Source organism: Monopterus albus, unplaced genomic scaffold, assembly GCF_001952655.1.
Source record: "Monopterus albus unplaced genomic scaffold, M_albus_1.0 scaffold22.1, whole genome shotgun sequence".
NCBI lineage: Eukaryota > Metazoa > Chordata > Actinopteri > Synbranchiformes > Synbranchidae > Monopterus > Monopterus albus.
This window is the reverse complement of record NW_018127902.1, coordinates 75,708-102,452: the sequence shown is the minus strand read 5'-3', so window position 1 is coordinate 102,452 and position 26,745 is coordinate 75,708. Positions and strand designations below refer to the sequence as shown.

The window sequence follows — 26,745 nt, the reverse complement described above, 5'->3', positions numbered from 1 at the left end:
CTCAGCCACCAGGGGGCCCCCAGAAGAAGTAAAATGAAGGATTGGTTGTGAGTTACAAATAGATGTCATCTCTGTTTTTGAACAAACAGAAGATGCAAACTCAAAAACTAAATGGAGGCAGAGGACCCCTTGGCCACCCCCTCCTCTCTGGGACATACTCCCTGCCTCCCACAGTACAGTACTCTGCAGCATTATTGCCCAGGGGCCTATTTCCACAAATACGTACAGTATGTGCTTCCTTTTGATCTATATAATCATTGTCATAGTTAAAAGAAACACAAAAGTTTTAGAGGACAGTTTTTTGTTATCCCACTATTTCATTTAATTGAAAAACAAAGAAACAAACAAAAACAGTCATGTCACAATGAATGATTCCACTATTTAAAGTGAAATGAATAGTTCACCATTGTTACATGACTTTTAGATGCCATAATAAATATTACAATGTGTGTATTTTATTTTTATCCAGTAGTTTGGAGTAATGTCATTCATTTTAAATCTTAACTTCAAAACTGACTTGTCCATTTTAAATAAGACTAGTCTAAGAAAAAGCTGAAATTACTTGAGCTTCAGCAATTACTTTGTTCCTTGGCATGTAAATATCCTCTTTGACTCATAACACTGCTGTCCTTAATTATCTTTAATATTCAACCACTGACTTTTAGTTTCTTTTTTCCTGAAGCTTTGTGACTTCATGGAAATTGTCTCCAGCTGGGTCTTGGCAGGAATAAGCCGAGCTGTGTCCAGCAACTGTGGTGAGGGAGGGAGTGTGAGCAGAGCAGCATCCCTGGAGACATTTCCACAGAACAAGGCTGCGAGTCTTAACTGTAATGGAACCTAAATTGCTCTGTCATTGTGCAGTGCTGCATGGAGCCGACCGTACATGAACATGATGCATTCCTCAGAAAGACTGTCATAAACAAACCTGAAGACACATCATGATATTCCAAAGGAATAACTTGACTCATGTATCATTAGTATGTCAGTGGTATGCAGATAGGAAAAGACTTACGAGTCACAAGTTCTTATCTATACTCACTAGTGCACAACATTTACAGTAAAGTGCTGCTTCAGCAATGTGTCCTTTGACAGCAATAGATTTATTTTTAATTGAATCCACAGAGAGGTGCAGATATCTGTTCTCCAAAACTCATGACATTAGAAAAGCACCAAGCTATTGTAAGCTGCAGATATATGTAATGTTAGAAGAATGATATAAAACAGATTTACTGTACTGCACTGTGTTTACTGTGGATTCAAAGTTTGGTTATAATATCCCTAAAACCTGTGTGATGTGTAAACACAATGAAGTGTGGCTTTAAATGTGAAACAGCTGAAGAAAGTAATGAAATAAAAATGTCCTTGTCTCTGAAAATGCAGCAAGATCTCAGTGCTGAGATAATAATGCCAAGAGAATTCATCTCACTGGACACAAAGAAAATCAAACTGAATCAAACATGAAAACAATGTAGAAGAACTGAGCACAAAGACAATAAAGAAGACTCATAAAAATAGGCAAGCAAGAATACTTGCAAAAAGCAGGAGCACAGCTGACAGTTCTACAGAAGTGCTGAAACATCAGCTATAAAGTCGATGCTGTGTACTCCTTCTTGCAAGTACTCTTGCTTGTCTACTTTTATGTCTTGTACAATTGAGCACACCCTCCTTCAGTCTGAGAATGGTACTTATAGCTGACAAAAAAGAAGAATTGAACATAAAAGAATTAAAGCAAATTGGACTTAAAGACAATAAAGAGGAACTGAACATAAAGACAATAAAGATGAATTGAACACAGAGAGAATATTGGAAGCTGAAAACTGCCAGGCTCTGGTCTAGACATGTACTATAATCATAGATGAAATCCAGGAAAGGTTTAGGTGTGACACCAAACATGTTTGCTGGCAATCACACTATGACAGTCACAGTACATTTACAGTTATTATCAGTGTTATACTGTTCAGGTTAATCTCAGCATGACCGCTCCAGCATGATGTGTATGAATGGGTCTTCTGAGTTTAACCTTGGTTGTAAACCAGTACTTGCAGGTGCTTCTTAATTAATATAAAAGTCTGTATTTAGTTGGGCCATTCTGCCAGGTCTCGCAGGGCAAATATAATAATAAAAACAAAACACTGATTACATCAGACATGTAATGGACCAGGTATGCAGTGGACAGAGAATCATGCCCCACATCAGCCAAAATATATGAAATAAGGGAATGTGGCTCCCCCAGTATTTCCAAATGGTCACTCATCAAATGCCCCCAAAAGCTAAAAGAAAGGCCATTTGTTTCTTTTAATATGAAGTGTTAGGATGCCACCAGCTGGGGAGGTGCCAAAGAGAAGGAAGCGATCATTTGTGAAATTATTTATTTCATATTACAGTTCCTTCAGTTACTTTTAAAAATGTGTCACTGGTGTTCATTGCACCCCTCATAAAGTTATAGAAAGGGACACTGCACTGAACACCTGACACACCACACTGTAGGACACATTGTTCACTGCTACATAACCTACTGGCTGCAGCTTTTACAGCTGAAAGGCTGCTATAAGTTTGTGGTTGGAATAACACCAGGCAAACTGTGCTCTATGAAAACACTGATGGCAGGGCCTTGTGAGTGAGTGTGTGTGGCTTGTGAACTCATATTGTAGTTTTTGGCTGTAATTCCAAGCATCAGTTATCAAGTGATCTCAGCACCACATGCACACCGAAGACCTTTGGGCCATTGGCCTAACATAGCCTATCATATATGAGGCTGCATCCTTTATCATCCTATGGAAGGTATGTACTGTAGGCTTCTGTTCACTAGAATACAGGTTGAAAACTAAGCTAATATTTAAAAAAAAAAATCTCTGTGAATGTTTTATGAGCAAGTATCTTTATATCTCAAGGATACGCAGTGCATTCTGACACTGATTGTAAACATCACTTTGTCTTAAAGGAGACTTCACAAGACACTTTTATAACATCATAGATTCACACCAGCAATAAGTTGGCAGTAATTCATTTGAAATGTTTAAAAGGAGCCTTCTTCACTGTAGAAGACACTGTGCTAATTATACCGAAATGTTTAAATGAAAGTTTTATTTTTTAAATATAATTATTTATTATTACTTGCATGCATGAGTGTCACTGACTGCTCTCACTGACTATATTAACTTGCAAAAAGTCCCTTAGTTCCTTTTTGGTAGCCTAGCCTAACCAGTTGTGTGTTATGGTGGACATAATGTTTACTCACTGAATGGGATGACATGCTTTGTCTTCACAGGTGCTGCTGTGAACAACACAGAGCAACCACCTGTCATAAAACATGTGGAAATACTTATTGATAGAATGATCTCTGCAGCAGTGTGTCAGATCTCATTACTGGGACCCCAACCACCAGCCCTCAGAGTATGTTGGTCTTACTGAAGGATCTATTAAAGTAAGCTCATGACTAATTAAGACCACTGTGCAGCCTGCCAACAAACTCACAGTCTGACATTGTTCAGAGGAAGTGAGATGGTGGCTGAGAGCATTTACAGTAAATTAATTTTAGTCACCTTCTAGGAACTTGCTATCTAGCTTCTGCTGTTACTGTCAGTGAAAGTCACTCGGCTGACTTTTTAAATTAGTTACGCCTGTTGTGCAATAAATGAACATGCAGCTGTAGAAAATCTAAATGGAAGCGCCTTAATGTAAAATATAAATAATATAAAAAGCCAAAATTTAAAAAGCAAGAAAACCAAATATAAAACAAAAACAAACAATTAATTGATGAATGAATTTAAGGGGCAAAAAGAGACAATCACTGCCCAACTTACTTAATTAAATGTGAAAAAGGGAACAAAGAATTCAGTGGAATGAAAACAGTAGCCTGGTGCCAGTTCTGTGTAAAGACATTAATTAGGATCCTAAAACAGGTAAAACTGGTGGTGGACAAATATATGATGACAAACAGCGTGTTTGATTCTGACAGTATCAGTAAAACTATCGTTATTTTCTAAAAATAAATATATACAGTATATAGTATACTGCATCTACTGTATCTGTATGAATAGACAGAATAGTCAAAGTAGCACCAACACAATACTAGGTTAAATATACTCAGAACCCATAAGCCAAAGACAAAAGGCTGTTTTAATATTGTATATCACTGTTGCATTATTTATTTGCATTGTTTACTCAAAATAAAATACAGCATTGTTGAAAACATATGTAATCTACTGCTCTTTTTTAAACTTATTTGTTAGTATTTGTTAGTGATTACATAGAGTATGTATCCCCTGCAGGCACATCGTTTTGTTTTAACTCACAACAAATTTGTGCCATGAGCTCTTTAAGTGAATAAAGAGTTAGGCAACAGATTGTAGGCCTAATAATGACAAAACAATTTGGTCTATTGTATTTTCAGTGCTTCGCAAACCATTAAAAAATCATCTGCCCCTGGCTGTGCATTTGAGCACACGGGGTTTATATATCTGGGGTATGTTATCATTGTTTTTTGGGAAATCAAGGAACTGAACTTTTCTTAAGGATTCATTTGGATTTAAAGGATCACTTCGCCCAAATTACCAATATAAATAAATCTGACAAAAAATAAACATGAACATATTCATGTTTCTGTCTTGTGGTATCTGGCAATTAAATAGATTCAATTTCTCTGAAAATTCACCAATACAATGCTGGAGGAGGCATTAAAAAAACAGCAGCATCTCTTTCCAGAAAGTGATGTGTCATTGTTAATCTTAGCAAACCACCTCCACAGTGTTGACAGTTTTCATTGGAAGTACTTCATTCTGAAGAAAATGTCCCTGTGAAGCTGTCCACTTTGTGGTCTGTGGAAACACCCTACACATACCCAGCTCCCCATCCTCACCGTACAAGGAGCTCCTCGTCAACAACCCCCTTTCTGACCGTATGATTTTTAATGTGTGTGTATACTGTATGTCTATGTATATCAGGAGGTCAATTACAACAGAGATGAAAATGTTTCTCAAAAAAGTGATCACTTTTTACACCATTTCTGATTTCCTAAAAATCTGGCAATGCATAATAGCCAGGTTTCTGGGTTTGGTTGTTTCTTTTATATTATAAAATGATTTTGTTTGGTAAAGCTGAACATACCATGAATACCATATGCAATTTGTTTCAGTCACTGTCAGTTCTCGGAAAATGTTTTGCCACTGAACTTCACCCGCAAAAAGACATTAACTGATCTGTTTTGAGAAGTGACCCCCACACATGACCATCATATAGTCATAATCTTGCAGGAATAAGCACAGCAGCTGAGAACAACAGTTGTTACAGTCATGAATTCCAGCCATAACTGGACTGTACACTGGGGAAACTGAGTCATTTTTCTCTGACAAAACAGCCTAACAAGAACTGTAGCCGTCTGGCTCAATAGGAAGCCCATACCCCAGTGAATGTACACACATCCTTAACATCATAGTTTCAGCATTTTAGCCGTGTAACACTATGCCGTTATGGTTCCAGTAAAGGAAAATGTGATCCAGTAACTTTTTTTTTTCTTGAACTGGCTTGGAAGCTGAGTTTCAACACTGCATTGTCAAAGAGACCATTCTTTTTCATAGAAAGCAGCCATCACCTGCTATATTGCTAAGTTTGAAGTTTGAGTATGAAATGAGGACTCCAGAGGGTTCATGACATTAGTTTATTTTTCCAGGTTATGTCTGTCATAATTCTCGCTCCACTGTGAATTATAAAATGTAAAAATGTGGCCCAGTCATTAATGCAATAGTAATATAATGTTAAATATGGCAGTTTATCCTCATTAAATGTTTTTATCTCAGTATAATGAAAATAAACGACCTAAATTTGCATTAGCCTTGGTCTTTATGTTTGGAACAACACGGCCCCTCCTCAGTCTTTCTTCACTGAAACTGTTAACGTGGACACAGCTCCACTGAGAGCTGACCTCAGGGGCACACGCCTAACTATAAAATGGTGTACACTAAGCTCGCATGCTAATGTGCTATTTGAGGCACTTTTCTCTGTCAACACAACCCGAGACAAACTGTGAGATTAAGGCCAGGGCTGAAAAAAGAAGCTGAAGTGAATAAGAATAGGTTGTGCAGCTCAAGTGCTGCAGGCACATGGATGTTAAGGAGGACTGAGATGAGCTTACCATATCATATCACCTTATCTTGTGATATTCCACCTTAAAACATGGTTATTTAATTCAGTTAAGGTTTAACCAGTTAGTTAGGTAAGTACATATGTTCCTTTATTGCCATAAAAATGATTACCAGGTAGAATTACCAACCATTTCCTAAGTTAACTAGATGAAGCTATCTTATTTTTGATAATCACTTTTATTGGCCAAGTATGTTACTTAAGGAATTTGTTTCCAGGTACAGAACCAAGGCAGCCATCTGCGGTGGTAACTTATACACACACCAGTGCATCAGTGGTGGCATGGTCCCTGCAAGGCACTGCTCTGGCCATCAGGAGCAACTTGGGGTTCAGTGTGTTGCCCAAGGACACTTCGGCATGTGGACGTGGGAATCGAATCGTTGACCTTCTGCTGGGGGATGAATGTCCTGCCTCCTGAGCCACAGCCGTCTCCTAGTTCAAGGTGGAGTCGAACTCAAGCCTCGAGAGACAACACTATACTTTATGCCAACACACACACTTTTCCCCCAAACCTAAGCATGTACTTTTTGTGCAAAAACCTAATGACACCGTTTTAGTGGAAAACACATAGTTTTTGTGTATAAAACCAAGGTGTTTACTACCTTTGGCATCTAATACAGCCTCCAAAGTTATCGTTTAGCCTCAGTATGAGACACAAAAGGTTCTTGACAGTATTTGATGCCCTGCAATGAGAACGTATTGAATAAAATATGCGCACTGCATCTGTCTGCCTGGCTTTCCTTTACTTGGGTCCCATTTTCCTGTTTCCTGTTTCCCCAGTACTAACTGTGACACAACAATTGAGGGTTGCTAGATCTCCTAAGTATCTCCCGTACCCCAGTCTTTCCCTCTTTATAAAACCTTTCAATTCTGCGTAGATCTTAAGGCTATATGGAGTTAAAATTATTATTTTTAACTGGCTAGCTGTTTCCAGTCCATTCCAGTAGTTTTAATGTAACTTTCAACAAGAAAGCAAAATAAGTGTATCTGCAAAGATGAAGAACTATTAAAATTTGGGGATTAATTAACCCCTTCAACTTATCCAATTTACCCAAAAACCTCTATGGGATACAGGTAAATTGTTCAATGTGATGGTAACACCAATGAAAGACTTATGACTAAGTATAAATTAATGTTTACTTTTATTTAGTAAATTTTATGTGGTTCAAATCCCTTTGAACTAATTGGCCTAAACCTACTGCGGTGGATAGAGCAGTCGTCTCTCAACCGGAAGACTGAAAGTTCGAATATCAGTGCCGGCAGTTCACATATCAAAGCATCCTTGGGCAAGACACTGAACCCCCAAGTTGCCTATGATGGCAGCCCAGGGACCTCAGCTCAGAACAAAATTTCATTGTACGTGTTACAATAAAATAAAGCTTCTTCTTCTTCAGCATATTACAATGTATTTATTCATCTTACTTATTTCTCAGTAAAAGAAAATGCATTGATGGCACCATTAATAATGGGGAAATTAATAGTGTTTTATGGTAACAAAAAATTAAGAGTTTCAGCTTGAGGGTGCAGGCATGTCTTTAGTGGCATTCTGGAAGAGGAACACTGGAAAACAGACCATGCTGATGAAAGGATCTTATCTCCACTATACTGTCATGTGCTATGTGAAAATCACTTGAATTGACTTTTTTTTTTTCTGCTGGGCCAGAAACTGCATTTCTAATAAACCACATGTTAGCTATGGTTTTGTTTTTTCTTGGATAAGCATTTATAAAGCAATGAATCCTACAGTATATGTCAACTAAAGATTCACTGCAGCATTGAAGACAGGCAATAAAGACAACCGCTGTCACACTGAATGTGACTAAAAACAGACAGGCAGGAGAAAGGCTGGAGCACTTTGTTTACTTCAGAATAAAATTACTTCAAACCTATTCACATTGGGCTACTGGTATGTACTCCTGCCTGAGAGCAAATTCAGTATTCTTTCCTGCTGTGTTGTAGCTTACTAACTGTAACTGCAGTGGCTGTATAGTGTCCCCAGCTGGATGAAAGGGGCTACTACACATTATTTTTGCCCCATCTTAAAATGGTTAACTCATGCAGAGGGCAACAAATGTAAAAAAAAAAAATAAAGATGCATATGAAGATGAATCAGAAAATCACACAAAGTGTAGCTCAAACCCACTATAAAAAATTAAAATGTACTAATAAAAACAAGAAAGTATCACCATATAATTAAAACCATACAACCTAAATCTTCAAATATACATGAAAAATTGTTTCCATGGCAACAGAAGACAATAAGAGTCAGACAGAAATCTTTAAAATAAGCCAAAATCAGATGACACTGTGCTGCTCTGGCTGCCACATCCAACATAGATTGTTGTGTGAACCAGACTGGAACAGCTCACAACAAATACGATCAGGTTTCTTTCCTTCTATTATGATTCATAACCTAAAGGTTGACTGTCAATATGAAAAATTGTAATGCCACAAGTAATGCAGCCAAGTAAGACTCTTATATGCTGTGGCTAAATACTGGTTATGTCATCTTATCTCAACAAGCAGTTCCTTCACCTGGCATCTGGTTAGATCAGATACACCAACAGCTCCTATTTGCATACAAGCTCTTTATCAGCCCTTTAATCTGTGCATAAGTTTATCCTACGGTCAAGTCTAGTGACTCTATATACAGAATATAGAAAACAGCGAAGGACAGAACTAAGAGCAAGCAAACACTGATAAACAAAAAAAAAGCTAAACTATAAATTCCTTGAACAATTCCTGTATTCTTCATGGACTGCCAAAAGTGATAACTGCGGGGACAATGCTGTAAAAAACAAACAAAACAAAACATAAAACCGGTACCTAATGTCAGCTAATGAACTTCTAACTAACAGCAACAGCTCACCAACTGTACCTAGCTTCCCAGTGAACATCTTACAACCACCACAGCCTGTTCTAACATTAGGAAGCTGACATTTTACACTGCTCATGTTATCACATCACTTGCTGATGTCAGAAAACAGAAATCAATTTAACACTATATATGACAAGAATGGGACTGACTATTTCCTGATATGAACCAAGGCCATGGGGCTTATTTGGTGCACACTGTTTCTGCATGCAGGTCAGAACTGACCTGAAGTGTCAGGCTCTTCATCAGACCTGGTTGGTGGATGAGCTGAAACCCCCCCTCCACCTCCACCGTTCTGACATTAGAGCTGTATCTGACCTTTCCTGGAACTTTCTGTAACCTTCACACCCACTTGACACTTTGACTGTCCAGCTGTGTGGAGCTGAGAAATTAAGCAGGCTTTGAAGTTGATAACAAAGTGTTATTAAGCACTGATTCTGCTGCTCTCACAGCAAATCATTTTGAGGAGGGATGCGGATGTTAGAGTTGTTTATACTGGAGAAAAAAGCAACACATTCAAGTACATGACACAATGATAAACATGACCATCTTGAAATGCTGGGGTGATAAATGGCTCTTTAATTTGTTTGGAAATATTGCTCAAGACACATTTTGGGAACAATCCATTAATTTGTGCTTGACTGAAATATTTCATTGCTCTGTTTGTCCTGTGTGGAGAAGTGCATCCTTCACACAAAATGAGGGGAGGCGATACATGTCATTACAGCCGTAACTCCCCCAACCATCTGTAAAAACACAAAAATAAAACAAGTTAGATATCTGCCAAAATGTACATGCTCTCATGTTCTATACAGAAAACAGTGCAGCTATAAGGGTTTTTATGGTTATGCAGAAATGGCATACTTTATTGGTTCAAAAGAAAGAACTGAATATTCACTAAATCTGCTGAATAAGCTCGAGTTTGACTTTAAAATTGACCAGGAATATGTCTTTTCTTTGCAAAGAATACACAAGGAGTACAGTAAGTGTGTAGTCTTACCAGAGCTGTATGTTGCCAGGCATTGGTTGGTGTTGTCTGAAGACTCCTCACCAAAAAATCCCTGATAAAACCAGGAACCATCGAGCCACACCCACTCATTCTGAAGTGTATGACAATCATATATTATCATTTAATGAAGCATCTTAATGATTTATATTATATCCAAATATTTTGGGTGACAGAACATCTTTTAGTAGTATCTAAAGCCAATGAGCGTAGAATTTTTCTGAAAAATATATTTTTTTAGTGTATTAAGATTTTACACACTGATAAATCAAGCGAAAATGAGACAGGATGTAGGATAAGTTTCATTTCACTGGTCCTCGCTCAACCCAGAAGTCGTTCTGGTCCGGCAAGGACAGAGGACGTCCCAAAACTCTTATATCTAGTCTGATATAAGAGCGCGGAAGCTGCTGGAGGAGCCATGAGCAAAGATACATGAGACCATCCTTTGTGGAAGTCTTTTATGGAACCACACACCTTTTTGTTGGAAATTGGTTGCTGATTAGATGCTTCAAATGAAGGATTAGAGGAACGGATGAATCATGACTCTTGAAACATGTTTCCTCAGTTCCTCTCTCCTTGCATTTTCACCATGCATCTCTGAGACTAAAAATCAAACACTTGTAGACATATAGGTTTAGTTCAAATCATTTTCACATAATACTTCAAGGAATATTTAGGAATAGCAGAGGAGGCATTAGGAACAGAACACATTTTGTTTTCATTAGTGGTTTTATTAGGAGTTATGTGCTGGACTGGTTTTTGGTGAACAACACCAGATGGATGGATTCTGCTGTTTTTATAGTCAGGTTTGGTTTGCCCTGACTGTTGTTGCTTTATAGTTTTTCTGCATTTCTGAGAAAATGTTTTTTTACAGGCCATTCTTCAACAAAATGAGGAACACTGGGCCAAAAATGAACAGCACCAAGCTTAACTTTCCTCCAGTAGAAGACAAATGGGCCACATTTTAGAAAACTGATGCACGTGCAGAACCTGCACATCACTGCTTGGTTTTCACTTGATAATTAAATGAAATAAAAGATCCCACATTGCTTAATGCAACATCAACAGATGTTGCATTAAGCAATGTGTCTTCCTAACTTACTATTTATGTCTTGCTCATTTATACAGAGACACCTTCGTGTGATTTAACAATGGTTCTTTTTCATTTAAAGAGCCCATGGCATGCTTTTCCTTGTTTTCTGACTTATCTAGAATGTTATAATGGTGAATTATCATCTTAGACGTGACCTAAAGCTCAAAAAAATAGGTGTTTCGTATTTTCTAGTACTTCTATGCAGAAGCAACTTGATTTATACATGTCTCACAAACTCACTCGCAAGACTTTTTGTCTAACAAAACTAAGCATTACTTGACAGTTTATTGATTTCCTTGAATGGTCATGATCTCCAAGCTATTGCGCATTCATGTGAGCTTGCCTGACATCCACCAGTGCTATTGTTTTGTGGATACATTCTCCCTCCTGCTGCTGCACTGTGACCAGAGGATGTGAAGGAAAATACAGGGCCTGAGGTTACTGATGTCTGGGAATGTTCCTGTATAAGGACTCGTCGTTTTACCTGACTGGGTCTAACCTATAAACAGCCAGCCAGTGAAGCCCCTGTAGCAGTGAATGATCAGCTGATCAATGCTGGATTCCCCCAGAAAACAGTATCTGCTTGTTTTAACTGCTTGAGGCCAGTGTGTCTGCTGCATGTGATGTATTGCTGGTTAATGAGCGGATTAACGATTCATGATGTTATTGTCGGTGCTATGCTACCTGTTGGATTTAATTTCTCTACTTTGGGACTGTATGTGGTCGTGTGGGGAAGACGCAGTGACCACCGGTTGGATTTATCAACCTTGGAGCTACTTGAAAGGGAGTGATGTTTCCACTACTCAGTGGGACTTAATGGTAAGTTTAAAAAAACACACATTTCATGTCTGTTGATGCCTTGTTTCTGTAACATAAGAGAGAATTGTTATAAGGCTGGAGAAGTCACTATGTCTGCATTATGCCAGTTAAAATATGGAGTTTCTCAATTACCCGCTTTGGTTAGAGTGTTACACATCTCTTTTCATCGGTGCATATACAATGGTTTAACTATCTATGGAAAAATTCAAGTTAATTAATGCTGCTGTGGTTTGTCATTCTGTCCACTGACATATTCTGGCTCGAACATGTCAATTAGGATTTGAGATACTGTCATAACGTATGACATAACGTATTTGTCAGTGTTTTTTGTTCCCCTGTCGAGATGTTTCCTCTGTTCAATACTCAGTTTCATGTAGCGCCCCCTCAGTGGTTTTGGTTAGGATAATGTTAGGATTGAGGATAGGGGAAACGCATCATGGTTGGGAAACAGACTTCGACATAACACCGACAACAGGAGTTGTACGCATTCACAAACTATCCTCTCGTTTTTAGGAAGAGGCATTCGAGTTTCATCATTCTGAAATAATTACAGACTATTTGGAGTTATGAGGGGCGCCAAGCTAATCTAGAGGTATCCAAGATTAAACATTAAATGGCTGGAAACAAGCAAAATGAGCAGGTCATGGGCACTAAATGTATTCAGAAAATGAACTAAACTAAAATCAAACCCACTCACAGAGAGAAGTATCAGGGGCTCACTTTTCCTGAGCATATTGCTATAGTAAGCTTTTGTCTAGTCAACTCACCTCAAGGTAGAATCCACCCAGCCAGGCCGAAGAATATTCAGAGTGCTGATAGAGGAAGTAATACTCCTCAGGGCTGTGGACGGAGACCAGGCTGGCCTCGAGACCAGCACAGTTAGTCTGGTGGAGAGAAAGAAGACAGGAGAAGATGAAATATGGAATAAAGTAGGAGACAAAGAAAAGAAGGATAACACCAAGGTAAAGAGAGAGTAACAGTAAAGAAGGAGAGAGACTGAGAAATACAGGGATGAACGAAGAGAAGGAAAGAAAGTGAAAGATAAAGGGGCAGTAACTCAGTTTGTCCATGAAAGGTGTAGGTAAGCAAGAAATCCATTTCATTAGCCTTGAAGACCCCCCTTTTCCACTGTGTGATGATTGTAAACTTGCAACCGCTGAACACACTGAAATTGGGATGGGACGATGACTTTTTCTTGATACGATTCGATTCAATCACAATACAATTAAAAGTTTGGTGACAACAATATATGACTAGTTGCAAAATATGTGCACTTTACCCCCTAGCACAGGTTTAATTATGTAAAGAACAACCAGATATTTTGACTGTTAGGCTATCAAATATGAAGTTGCTGGTGTTTTGAGACCACTTGATATATATTGCTAGACAAATGATACATATTGTGACATTTTTGTATTGCGTTATATTGAATTTCAATATACTGTCCCACCCCTAACCTGAAATGTTCTCACCTTTTAATCTGATATGTTAAATGATTTCACAAAGAGTTGCTTATTTACATATTAAGCAGATACAGTGTAACATTAGCATTCATTTAAGTCATGTCTGTGCCACCTGATGAATATAATTCTAATATTCACTCTCCATTTGCTTCTCCATTTGGTCCCCTCCACCTCCTGAGGGTAATCTCTGGCTCTTTAGCTGCTCAGTGCTTCATTATGTTTAGCTAATCACTAACTACCATGATTAAATTTTATTAAAAACATATTGTTTGCAGTCGCTTTAAATTTCTGTGTATTTGTCAAAAATTCCTCTAAAATATTTTTCTATTATGTAGCTGCATGTTTGTCCAGTTACTGCATTCCTAAACAATCTGGATATGAAACACACTCTAATGCCAGTTACAAAGTGTATTTACATCAGCTTCAGGCCAGGTCAGAGGGGCAGAGTTGTAGTAGTAACAGCGGCCCTGGAACAAGGACCAGCCTTGAGGACACATCATCCTATTTTCTGTGAATGTCACAAAAAGAGAGAGAAAAGAGAAAAATCATGCATGCCATACAATTTAAAACAATGATGTGGGTCCAAATCTACATCATGAACATATGACTTATGATAGCCTGCCTTCCTTTTCCTTTCCTGCTGCTGCTGACTTCTTCTAGATAGATTTGTTACACAACAGTTACACAAGCATCCACCCAGAACTCACATACTTCAATTTTTGTAAATAAGAACAATCGTTCCTTAAAGCCAGAAACCAGAGTCACATGTTTCAGGTTTGATAAAGACAAGTTCATTTCTTCACAGATCTGAATTTGACTTGTGATAGGTGTGCATTTACTTTAAACATGCTTGAAGTTTATTGGCACTGTTTCACTGACTGTTCTATCACTTAGCTAACAGAACTTTTAGCCTCCCATCATCAAACTGTCATGCTTGAAGATAAATGCCTTGGCAAACTGGGACAATGAGTTTGTGTTTAATAACACAGTAGTATGTAAAAGAGAAAGAGGAAGAATATGATAAGCCTCTGTCTCAAAGTGAATGGATTTTTTTAATCTTGTAAATTTACAATGAGCCTGCCTTGTCGTGTCTCATTAAAAAAGGACTTACGGACATTAGAGTTCTTCACACAGATTGAGGGATAGCCTTCAATGTTGCACTGGGAATTGATCCATGCCGCTGTGAAAAAAATAGGAGTAGAAAAAGGCTGTGAGAACAATGGAGCAGAGAGTTATGTAACTCACTAATAAATGCCTGAAACTCACAAAGTGTGTGAAAGCTTTGATTGTTCATTCTGAAAATGAAGTCCATGTGTGTGACGAGCTAAATCTAAATCATTCATACAGAGTCACTATTGTTTTCTTCTTTCTGCTGGCCACCGGCCATTGGGCAACTTGCTGCTTTAGTCTTAATATACAATCTATTAGTCAGTGTTCTGGGACCCTCATGTGTGTTTTCTTACCATAGGGATTGAGCAATAAGCAAGGGTTGCTGCTGTCTATGTTCTGTACACCCCAGCTGTTGTTGTAGAACCAAGAACCATCAAGCCATAACCACTGATCCTGGATAAGAAGCACAAAATCACCACCACTGCTTTAGTGAGACAAAAAAAAATATGAATACAAATAAAAGAGCAAGATATGATGAGCTCAGTTGAAGGGCTAATTAAATGAGGAGCATTTTGAGCAAAAATACAAAGGGCTAACACTCCATTAGCAGTCAGTTTGGAAAACTGCAATTATTAGGCTACTTCCTGGTTTTTACCTCCTCCTCAGAGGACACATCTAAATACAGTATGCATAATCACAACAGAGTGAGCCGAATGGAGCCAGCAAAGCTGACCAACTAAAATGAGGATGTTTCATTGTAGGGGGTTTAACATGACTCTTTATTTTGGGCTGATTCTGTTTTGGCTGAAGCACAGAGGGAGTTCTGAATCAGTTCGACAATACATGACACTGTCTTTAAAGAGCCCATGGCGCTTTTCCCCGTTTTTGACTTATTCGCAATGTTACAATGGTGAATTATCATCTTAGATGTGACCTAAAGCTCAATAAATTAGGTCTACATATGCTCTAGTACTTCTATGCAAAAGCAACTCGGTTTATACACATCTCACAAACTCTACTTTCCCTCCTGCTGCTGCACTGTGACCAGAGGATGTGGAGAAAAATACAGACCCTCAGGTTACTGCACGTCTGGGAATGTTCAGGTACAGGGACTCACTGTTTCAACTGACCAGGTCTAACCTACAAGCAGCCGGCCAGTGAAGCCCCCGTGGCGGTGAATGAGATTAATGAGAGGATTTTAACAATCCATGATGTTATTGTTATGCTATGTAATTTCACTACTTTGAGACTGTATGTGGTCGTGTGGGGGAAGACACAGTGACCACCGGCTGGATTTACCGACCTTGGAGCTACTTAAAAGAGAGTGATGTTTCCACTACTCAGTGGGACTTAAGTTTAAAAAAAACACATGTTGCATGTCTGCTAATGCCTTGTTTCTGTAACATTAAAGAGAACTGTTATAAGGCTGGAGAAGTTACTATGCCTGTTATTCAGGGTTTGCAATGTGTTACTAATGTAGTGCTCCATGACTTTCAGCATCACTATGGACAGTTAACATTTAAGTCAAGTAGTGATTTACAAATGTCTCCACATGAAAAATCTTTAAGCATAAAGGAGGTGCAATACTTTTAAATGCTATTTTAAATTGTTGCTGTATATTTTTGCCACAAGGGTTTTCAAACTCTCAGAAAATCTAAGAAATGTGTTCAAGATTTCTATTATACTGTTCTGTAGTTAGTGTGTTTATTTAAGTGTCTGATTTTCTCCACCATCCTCAGATATCAAATGTCACTACCTCAGTCTGGAAAACTCACTTAATTTGAGGATATTCCACTAATTTCATTAGCAATTCATTTATTTTCCTCTTATTTATCTCCAATATTCTCTGTGCTGCTGCAGACAAATACCACCATGGTTAATAATATTCCATTATATCATGGTTTGCACCTGTAGGTAGAAACCACCAAGCCAAGCTTCCTGATTTCCATTACTATTAGTGAGCTGCTGGAGGAAACCATACTCCTGGATGCTGTGGACAGAGACCAACATGGACTCAAGCAAGGCGCAGTTTGACTGGTGAAACACAACAGGGCAGAGAGATGAGGAGAGACACATTAAAGTCTTGCAATATAATATATGAATTTGGTACTCTTTGGTACACTGTATTAATGTATCTGTTGAAAACAAAAAAGCATAGGAAAAATGTTTTCTTTTTCTGTTTAATCTGAAATGGAAGCATTTCTCTTGGTGTCTTCTGTTATTTAAATCAGAAAATAAAATAGAATAGACTAAGAATAACAAGTCTTAAAGTGAAACAGATCAGTCTAATACTGTGGGTCCTGAAACATCAAGAATGCTTTAATACAATAAAGATCTTCGTCCTTCTTGACCTGATTATGTCATCAGATTGGAACTTTTTTTTTCTAGTATGGGTATAGCTTTGGAAACTCATTTCTGCCAGGAAATAAAAAATGTAAACATTTAAAAACCCTGACATACAGAATTCTCACTCTTTAAGTCAATGTTATGAAATATCAGGTCAAATGTATTATTGCTAATGTAACAGTTCTGACCATAGACTGTATATAAAGATGAACAATGTATAATCACTTCCCTCCACTATGCAGCCAAAATTACAGATAAAGTAAGAATTTTGTCTTATTAATTAACACTTATTAGATTGTAATCATTTTGACTACTAATTTTAAAATAATAACATAGCAAGCCAAAATCATCTTAATATTTTTATTATCTTATTATTTTTAATGAATAACTTAATACTTCAAAATTATGATCACAACTATGAGAGAGTAAGTTTTCACATATCAATTTGTCTAAATATTATGACTTAGTATAGAAGTTGTACATAGAAAGTGAATTTTAATTTTGTCAAAAACATTTAAATATAAATTCTCTCTTTTTATAATGTTTTATTTTCTTTTCCTGGCAGCAATTGGCATCCAGACATTTTTTTTACACTAAGTGAAAAAAAAAGGGAAACCAATCAGCCTGTCTGTACGATGGCATTATACAAACCACATAAATAAGGCTCCAATGTAACACTGCAATGTACGATATGTATAGTTTGGCAGAAATTCATGTAGATAATCCATTAATAAATTGTTAATGATGCTTAAATATCATCTGCAGAGGAACTTTGTGTTTTCTTCACAGTGTGTGTTTGGAACTTGTTGTTTTACCTGAGCCTGAGGCCAGGTCAAGTCCTCATTCACAAAGTAGTAGCAACGTCCCTGGTACTCCTCCCATCCATTAGGACACATGCTCTGTAAAGATGAGGGGGAAGGTTCTGCTAATGTTGAATGCAATGTAGTCATACAACAATTAACTGCACCGGTAGTAGGGGGGGGTGTTGGAATAGTGGGGGTTGTAGAATTACTCATCGTTGTTTCAGTGAAAAAGGCAGGAGTGACAGTGGGAGCCACTGTGAAGAGAAGAATAAAAGTGTTAAAACATAAATGTGATCAACATTAGTATACAGTATTTGCTAACATCAAGCTAACCTGATGGGAAAAATTTGGTTTAGTAGAGGTTGCAGAGCTATGACCTCAAAAATTAGAATAACTTTACACTAAAGGCTAAAAAAAAATAAAAACAGAAACATTCTTTCTGTTGATGCTGAATGAAGTGTAGTTATACAACAAGTACCTGCAGTAAAGGTCTTAGGTGTAGTTTCAGAGGTTTGTATATAATTATCCGTCATCATTCCAGTGAAAGAGTCTGTCGCTGTAACAGGAACAGTGGGAGTGGAATACAGTGTGAAGAGAAGAATAAAAGTGATAAAACATAAATGTGATCAACATTAGTATGTAACATGAAGCAAACCTGATGGGAAAAATTTGGTTTAGTAGAGGACGCAGAGCTATGACCTCATAAAAATTAGAATAACTTTATACTAAAGGCTAAAGAAAAAATAAAAACAGAAACATTCTTTCTGTTGATGCTGAATGAAGTGTAGTTATACAACAAGTACCTGCAGTAGAGGCCATGGATGAGGTTTGTACATAATCTGTCATCATTCCAGTTTGTTGTGTACCAGGGGCATTGGTAGTGAAATACACTATGAAGAAAAGAATAAAAGTGTTAAAAAACATAAATGTATGTATGTAGTATTTGCTAACATCAAGCTAACCTGATGGGAAAAATTGGTCTAGCAAAGGTTGCAGATCCATGACCTCATTAAAATTACACCAAAAGCTAAAAAAGCATTATTTCATTGATCACTTCTAGTTCTAACTTCTAGTTTCTAAACTGTTGTACCTGTAACCATACCTAACAGTGATGTTAAACCCTTTTCACATGTACAGTAGAGAACTTCCTCTTCTCCCAAGTGAATCCTGTAATACGTTGTCAATGTTTAAACACTATTTTTGATATCCTTAAGTGCAGTATGTGAGGACTCTTATTACAGTAAATTCCCTCTTGCTTACGTGCCAAATTTAAAGAGCCCATGGCGTGCCTTTCTGTTTTCTGACTTATTTACAATGTTACAATGGTGAATTAAAATCATAAATGTGGCTGAAAGGTCAAAAAAACGAAGTGTAACTGTGTTGTTGTACTTTTATGCAAAAGCAACTCAGTTAATAGTTGTTGGCACTATGCTACCTGTTGGAATTAATTTCACTACTTTGGGATTGTTTGTGGTCGTGCAGGGGAAGACGCAGTGACCACCGGTTGGATTTACCGACCTTGGAGCTATTTGAAAGGGAGTGATGTTTCCGCTACTCGGTGGTACTTAACGGTAAGTTTAAAAAAACATGCTGCATGTCTATGAATGCCTTGTTTCTGTAACGTAAGAGACAATTGTTGTAAGGCTGGAGAAGTCACTATGTCTCCATTATGCCAGTTAAAATTTGGGGTTTCTCAATTACCCACTTTGTTGTGTGTTGAACATCTCTTTTCATCGGTACATATACAGTTGTTTACCTATCTATGGAGGAGAAATTCAAATTAATTAATGCTGTTGCTGCTCTTCATGCAAAATTCAGTTTCATGTAGCGACCCCCTTAGTGGTTGTGGTTACGGTAATGTTAGGATTCAGGATAGGGGAAACACATCGTGATGAAGAAACAGATTTTGACACAATGCCGGCATCAGTAGTTGAGCACATTCATGAACTATCTTCTTGTTTTCAGTAGGAGGCTCTTGAGTTTTACTGTTCTGAAATAATTACAGACTATCTCAAGTTATGATGGGTGCCAGGCTAATTTAGAAGTACCTGAGATTAAACATTAAATGGCTGGAAATGAGCAAAATGAGCATGCCATGGGCACTTTAAAGTATTTTCTGCACTCATTTGATATGAAAAGAATCTCAATAACTTACTGGCTCACCCACAGTGTTTGATGGTCTATTAAAATGATTGAGCATAAGAAATGAAAGGTAAGTAATCATTTACTAAAGAAGTCAGACCAAGACGCACATTTAATAACTCTCACTGCTCATTAAACCTCATTTGCATTAACTTGATAGCATTCAATTTGAATTTGCACTGTGCTGGAACTGTTTCTAGGTACAGTGAGGAAAATAAATGTTAAGACCTGAGACCACACAGAACTGTTAGGCATCACATCTAATGTCTCAGTCCGAACTATGTCTGTTTCTGATGCAATATTAATCTGCTGCCATTCTGACACTTTTCGTCAACAACAGCAAAGAAAATTTTGGAGCAAATTGGCAGCAACAACAGAATAACAATAATGCCCACAATACGCTGTAGCTAGCATGTTAGCAAACAGTGTCCTTATTATTCACCCAGTAAACAATCAAAATTAGCATATTGTCTCTGTTTGAGTTGACAAGCTTGTTGCCTGATGTGTCTGAAAACAAGGCTGATGAGTGCAAATTTGTTACAAAACAGAAAACCGCAACAATGAGCTAAAAAAAAAAACGTATGTAGGGTTGGGAGACCTGCAGAGCTGGGTTCTCTGTGGGTTCACCTTTCACATTACCAGTAGTCATAGTGAACACTGGTTAATGGAGCTTTAAATTTGTACTGCATGTGTTGCTGCATATCTGCAGAGAATACATGTTCATTCAAACTTTCTTGCTAGATTTAAGACTTAAGTTGCCTTAAGATGAATTTTCTTCAAAGACACAACTGTTAAAGAGATTGTCAGTCCATGTGAGCAACATACTGTACCTGATGCAGTGTTGACAGAGAGGACAACAGCAAGAAGAACACAGAGGACAAGCGATGACTTCATTGTGATGAATGAATGTTCCTGTCATAGAAGAAAACTTTCATCAGTAAAGATATTTCAGGCCTTATCACACTGTTCTAATGCTGTGAAGAAGGTAGGAACAAGGCTTACCTGGATCTGGTGAATGAGCAATTGTCTGTTACTGGGAGATCTTGACCTGCTCTAGGCTTTATAGTCCCAGATCAAATGCTCGCACAATTCAATCTTATGTGTGTTTAACATGTATGTGATAAACTAATCAGCATGTCAGCTCAGTTTATCAGTGTTTGTTCAGGCAGTTTCTAGAGAGTGTGGGAAATTTGAGTGTTGAGTGTTTGATCTGTGTTGCTGTGTCATATTTCCCAGGAAGATAGACAGATCGAGAGCTAACCTAAACTCAAATACTGTGTCCTGTGATTTAGGTTCCGTGTATAGTATGTTTGAGAGAATGAGCAATTAACAGGTAAGTGCCAAAGACAGCGATAACAACCTAAAGCAGCACCTGCTGGCTTTACTTGCCGGGAAATGATCTAAATAAGCTGCTAATCAGTTAGTGAAGGTCACATCTGAAGTCAAGGCATTCTTGAAGGTGGACCCGATGGTATTTACTGTGGATACCACTAGTATTTTATGGGTGTTGGAGAACAGATCACCAATATTTCTACCATGTGGAAGAGGCATGTGGAAAACCAACCATTTTTGTTAAGGAAGCTTCCTCATTACATTCTGCTTTAAGTGCTAACTTTCTTTGGATTGACCAACCTGGATGACTTTATTAATGCTCTCCCGAGCCACACCTATGCTACACTGCATGGCCTGTTACAGAGGGAGGGAAGAAAGGAGACAAAAAAGACTATCTGTGATTTCTACCAGCTTATAAATGTGGTCAACTTGTAATCATAATCAAAAGTTGAGGAAAAGTATTAAAGAACTGATCAAGGCAGATGTTACCAATGTGTTGAATGTTTACAAAACCTCTTCACAGCTTTGGGAACTAAGCTATATTAATGGAACATTTTGGTATACTACTGTGGTTTTAGACCTATAATAGGGAGAATACTTGAAAACATGTGCTTTCCTGAACTTCTCATTTAAAAAAAAAAAAAACAATCTCTATGAGTACATATCTTTTCCATGCTTATTATGCACTGAAGCATATACTGTAAACAAAAAGAAAAATATCATGATTCCTTATGAGACATCATCATGTGCGTCTTGGACTTAAAAGTAGTACATGCATCAGAAATGTATCCACCTTACATTTTAATGTGCATAAATGAAGTTCTCAATACAATAACTCAACAAATAATTAACAAATTCATTAGTTATCAGAGATAATAATACAACCAAAAGATAAATCATGCAATGGTCACAGAAAATAAATCTCACTCAATCTTATTTTCTCAATTCAATTTTTAGAATATACATTCCAGAGGTGTAGAATTCCTTTTACAGTGCTATTATTATATTATATGTACATAAATATACAAAACTGATCACAATGACCAGTTGTTCCTATTGTCCAACCTCATAAAGGGAGTTGTAGCAAATGGTTAGTTGATACAAAAGGGGAGTAAAAAACAACAAAGCCCTGTGTCAGCTCACCCTGCATTACAAATACCTTGTTTGCAATTCATGATGCACCACGGCTCATTCTGGACGTTTCCAGTGTCATTACAGAAACAAATTGCAGTGTGAAGTTGCCCATTTCTCAGAGCAAAACAGCAGTGGCACAGGCTGCTTGATCACAGCTCAGGATCAGACGTGGACAAACTGTGCCAGTTGTTAATGAAAGAAGGCTGGTGGAGAGGGTAGGAGGACATTATGTTTGGGACCTGTTGGCCACTGCTGTGAGCAGGACAAACCGACAAGCAGGGGCAGAATAAGAGGATCTTTTTTTTAAGTGAAAAAAGGAAAAAGTCAGCCTAATGCTACAGAGACCCACAGGGTTCAGTATCAAATAAATAAGGCCTAACAAAATCTACCTAGAATATATAATCAGGACACTGTAATAATCCATTTTTAAATCTCAGCTTATTATGAAATGTTATTTCATCCTCCTTCTTTACACAGTAACATTTTTGCTGGTTTTTGTCCAACAGCTTTCATTTCAAAATATCAATTTTTCATGGCCTGTTTATTGCACAAGTCTATTTTCAGTGTGAATGAGCAGCCAGCCAATTAATACTGACGAGTTAACAAGACTACCGGTCTACAGTTTTACTAGCATGTCTGTGAAGTTGCACACTGTGATGCTTTGAGCTAAATGCTTTAGCAGATAGATTTACTGGATTTGTTGTTAACATTTTCATGCTTTTGTCACAAATTTTAACTGCATTTCTTCAGATGATTATTTATTTACGCATTATTCCTTTATGTGATATCAAACACCTTGGGTCTCTATACAGTGTTAATGACCATTAAAGTTAAACTACATTCATTATTCCACAGTGAAGTCCATGACAGACAGGTAACGTGTTGAATGTAAGGACAGGTTAACCTCTTCAGCCATATTATTCATGTACGTTTGTAGGGCATTTCCACCCCATCAAATTTCCATTTTGCCCCATCTTTACCCCAATCTAATACGTGCCCATCACCATTGCCTCGAATTATAAATACCTACTGAATTAAAGGCAGTGACTTAAAGATTTTAAGTATACTTCTTCGAATATTAATAAGAACTAAATTATTTTGTTAAACTTTGTCACCATAATTCATTTGCAAACTTTGCACTTACAACCCCTGCTCAAGATAATTCATCTCGGCTGTTTATGTCTCTAAAGGCTCATGCAAAGTTGACTGATATTTATGGATTTTATTAATACAAACCATAGTACCATGGGTGAGAATTGGGAACAATTTACCTCAATCTATGAGTAATCTATTTTAAAATAACAACAAAACAGCTATCATCAAATAAACCTCATAACCTGTCTGTGATGCATCCAAATACCAAATGAGCGTTTGGCTGACCCAGTATCAACACTTACAGGTATGTCAGGCCACAACAAGCTCTAGGATTTTAATTCCTAATACTATTTGACCTAGGTTTCATGTGTAAAAATAGGTTTGTTCAATAGCCCAAAATAAAGTTTTTATACAACATTTTGTGTTCTGAGAGCACCACTTTTACCAGCCAACTCTGACTGTAGAACATATTCATCACATGGCTCAATGTTTTTGTGAACACATGGTGATATTGTGATTACTATACAAGTTTGAGGATGGGTGGCCCAAATTAATAAAGGCTGAGCCACATTAATAAATACAGCGTTTCTCTCTTAAGTGTACTCTGCTATACTGTGACTGGTCCGTTTGTACAATATGAGGATAAGGTGTGAAAAGCTTCAGCTGCAGACATGAAGGTTCACTGTGGGAAACACTGATGAATGTCACCCTAGGTTCTGACAGAAATGTTCAGTACAGAATCAGGAATACATTATCTTATGTGTGATGCAGCATTTCATTCAGTAGACTTCTATATGATACAGCGACACCCCAACACATGACCTAATCTTCCTATTCTGGTTGTGCAGCCAAATGTTAGTTGATAATCTGACAGCCCAAGGTCAGTTTAACATTAAAGCCTTAATGGAACAGAATCAGGAATTCAATCAACAGATCCTTTATCAGTTCTCTAATTAAAACGTCAACCCGTGATAGCTGACCTCATTGCGCAAACTGTCATGAACTAATTAAAAGCTGAAGAAATAATTTAACTGAAAAAAACTAAGTCTCAGCTTCCCTTTGTAGTAATTATACTAGCATGTACATACAAAAAGAAACACCAATGAATCCATTATTTTTCTGACCTTAACAGCTAGTGGCACATTTAGGGAAGTGGCTGAAGAAAAATCTATGGTTGTGCTGCTTCTTTCTAGTGCCATTTGTATAAAATGTTTGATATATGTTATTGCATTCACATATATTATATATATATATATATAGCGCCACAGTTTTACAGCACTTGAAGTGCAGGCAAAAAGAAGCTGTAAACTCAAGCGTTATGCAATAAACTGACCATCTAAGACAAATGTTCAAACTGAGGTACTTGTACTGGGCTTGAGAAAAGAAAACATGAAAATTCAGACTGTGTGTGAGGTGATCTTGTCATAATGATGAACAGGAAGTGCTAGACAATAAGGCCCAAGTAGTACTGTATTAGTTTAGAAAGATGAATATCGTATAATATGAGAGAAAGGAAAACCAGACCGACAGCTTTCCACCTGTGATTTTGGCTTTTCAGAGACTTCTAAGTTAAACCACTCAAGCATGATATAAGCAAAAACAAAGCACTGCAGCTCTGTGCCTCAGCACTCACTATGGAAAATGTCAATCTGGCCAAAGTCCTGCGGTGCAGGCTGGCTCTGTGAATATTTCCTCCTCATCTCCGATGTCCCCTCTGCTTCTTGTTCCTGGCAGGGGTCCTGATTGGCTGACTGGCAGCTCCGTTTTCCTGCGGCACAGGAACTGGAGCTGCTCCCATTGGAGAGGTGGGAGAGGAAAGTTCGGGCTCATTGTAAATGCTCGACTTGAAGGGTCCTGCAGGGGAAAATTTCAGGGGACTGAAAGAAACAAAAAAAAAAAAAAAAAAAAAAAAAAAAAAAAAAAAAAAAAAAAAAAAAAAAGAAGTAGTTCTGAGTAATATCAAATAGAAAACAGAAGATAAATATTATACATTTTTATTTATCGTCATCATCTTTAACAAAGACTGCATATTTCACTTATTAGAAATAGGCGGATAGATTTAATGCCCTCAGATAAAATTTTTGGGTTAATATGTAAATCGATAGTTTATATCATTTATGTTATCTTTTTCAGTTAAATGTCATTTAGAATTTTTGGCTACTAGGAAAATGTTAAAGTTTTGCACAATTAATCAGTCAGAGAAAAAATGGTTAAAACTACTGTTACTGCAAACAGATAAAGCTACTAAACGTCTTGAAACACGGGAGAAGCTGAACCTCAGCTTGTCGGTACCTACTCTGACGGTTAAACCAAATCTTTATGTGTGTGTGCTACCTGATGGGTGTGCGTGGGCTGCTGTTGTGTCGGCGTACAGCTCTTGTTCGGGGTTCAAATGAGAATCCTTCCTTCAGGCTCTCAAGGACCGATGGAGCCACGTAGGTGAAACCCTGATGGGAAATGATCTTTATTTCACAGTCAATCATGGACACGTAATATTATTCAGGCTTCTTTTTAAAACTACTGTTGTTGTTGTTGCTGGTTTCCTTTTAAACTATGGTGGGAAAGGAGGCATTGTCTAATTACTGGGAAAAAAATTTCCAGTGAACTAAAACGTAAACTTAAAAACAGATGGATAAAGGACAGTATCTCACAGCAAAGGCGAGCTCGGCACTGTGGCTGAGTGAGGTATCGTCTGGGCTGTCCACTGGTGTCTGTCTGGTGAACCTGGTGTCAAACTGGCTAACGTCCTCCTCTGACTGCTGTACAGACAGGCAGGGGAACATGGAGACAGTCACAAAGATGTAGAGTAAAAAGCGTGACTGAGGGGAAAACTAAATATGTATTACCTGATATGAAGGTGTGTAAAAATGTAACAAAGACGGTGAGAGACAGGAAGATGAAACAGATGTATAGCAAGATGTAAGGGGAAAAAAATCATGGGAAAAAATAGCTGAGTTGACTTAGTTATCACAGATTAACCAGCATAATATCAAATTAACAAGCTATCTGATAACATAATGGACATGGTCTGACGACTGAACACGTACCAGCTGTGGCTTGTAGGGCGGCTCCACTCTCTTGTTCAACAGGTCATCCCAGTTAATGTGTTTGAAAAACGGGTGTTTCTGCAGAGGAACAAAAGGACTGCCAGTTTACACAATATATTCTCTATAGCTCCTTTACGTCTGGCATGAACATGGATCCTGCACTCACATTCTCTGGCACACTTAACTGCTTTAATTAGTTTGTCCAGATAAGAACAATGGCAGTGAAACGCTGGTGGCATGAAAGAACCAGAGGAGCTCACAAAAGAAAATGCTTTACATCCAAGGGAACTGCAGTGTTATTAGGTAAGAGCATTTACTACAGGGAATGATTGAGGCATTACT

The 26,745-nt window shown here is 37.7% G+C and overlaps 2 protein-coding genes across 5 annotated transcripts in view; both read right to left on the bottom strand.

Annotated features, from left to right (window-relative positions):
- Positions 1-7,648: 7,648 nt before the first annotated feature.
- LOC109956815 (ladderlectin-like) lies at positions 7,649-17,746 on the bottom strand. Its single transcript, XM_020594178.1, has 7 exons — positions 17,666-17,746; positions 16,413-16,538; positions 14,858-14,957; positions 14,506-14,574; positions 13,811-13,902; positions 12,699-12,815; positions 7,649-7,684 (listed from the first exon to the last, which is right to left on the bottom strand). Exons 1-7 carry the CDS (start codon positions 17,744-17,746, stop codon positions 7,649-7,651), a joined length of 621 nt encoding a protein of 206 aa, XP_020449834.1.
- A 4,237-nt stretch (positions 17,747-21,983) lies between these two features.
- The window catches only part of LOC109956821 (ribosomal protein S6 kinase beta-2-like), a 16,110-nt gene continuing 11,348 nt past the window's right edge, over positions 21,984-26,745 (bottom strand). For 2 of the 4 annotated variants that reach the window (XM_020594185.1, XM_020594187.1), the window contains 4 exons: positions 26,404-26,481; positions 26,008-26,115; positions 25,691-25,803; positions 21,985-25,233 (listed from right to left, as the gene is read on the bottom strand). In XM_020594185.1, the coding sequence (XP_020449841.1) occupies positions 25,053-25,233; positions 25,691-25,803; positions 26,008-26,115; positions 26,404-26,481 (480 nt within the window). In that variant the 3' untranslated portion in view covers positions 21,985-25,052. Of the gene's footprint in view, positions 25,234-25,690; positions 25,804-26,007; positions 26,116-26,403; positions 26,482-26,745 lie in introns of all 4 variants that reach the window. The other 2 variants (XM_020594183.1, XM_020594184.1) reach the window with 2 other exon arrangements.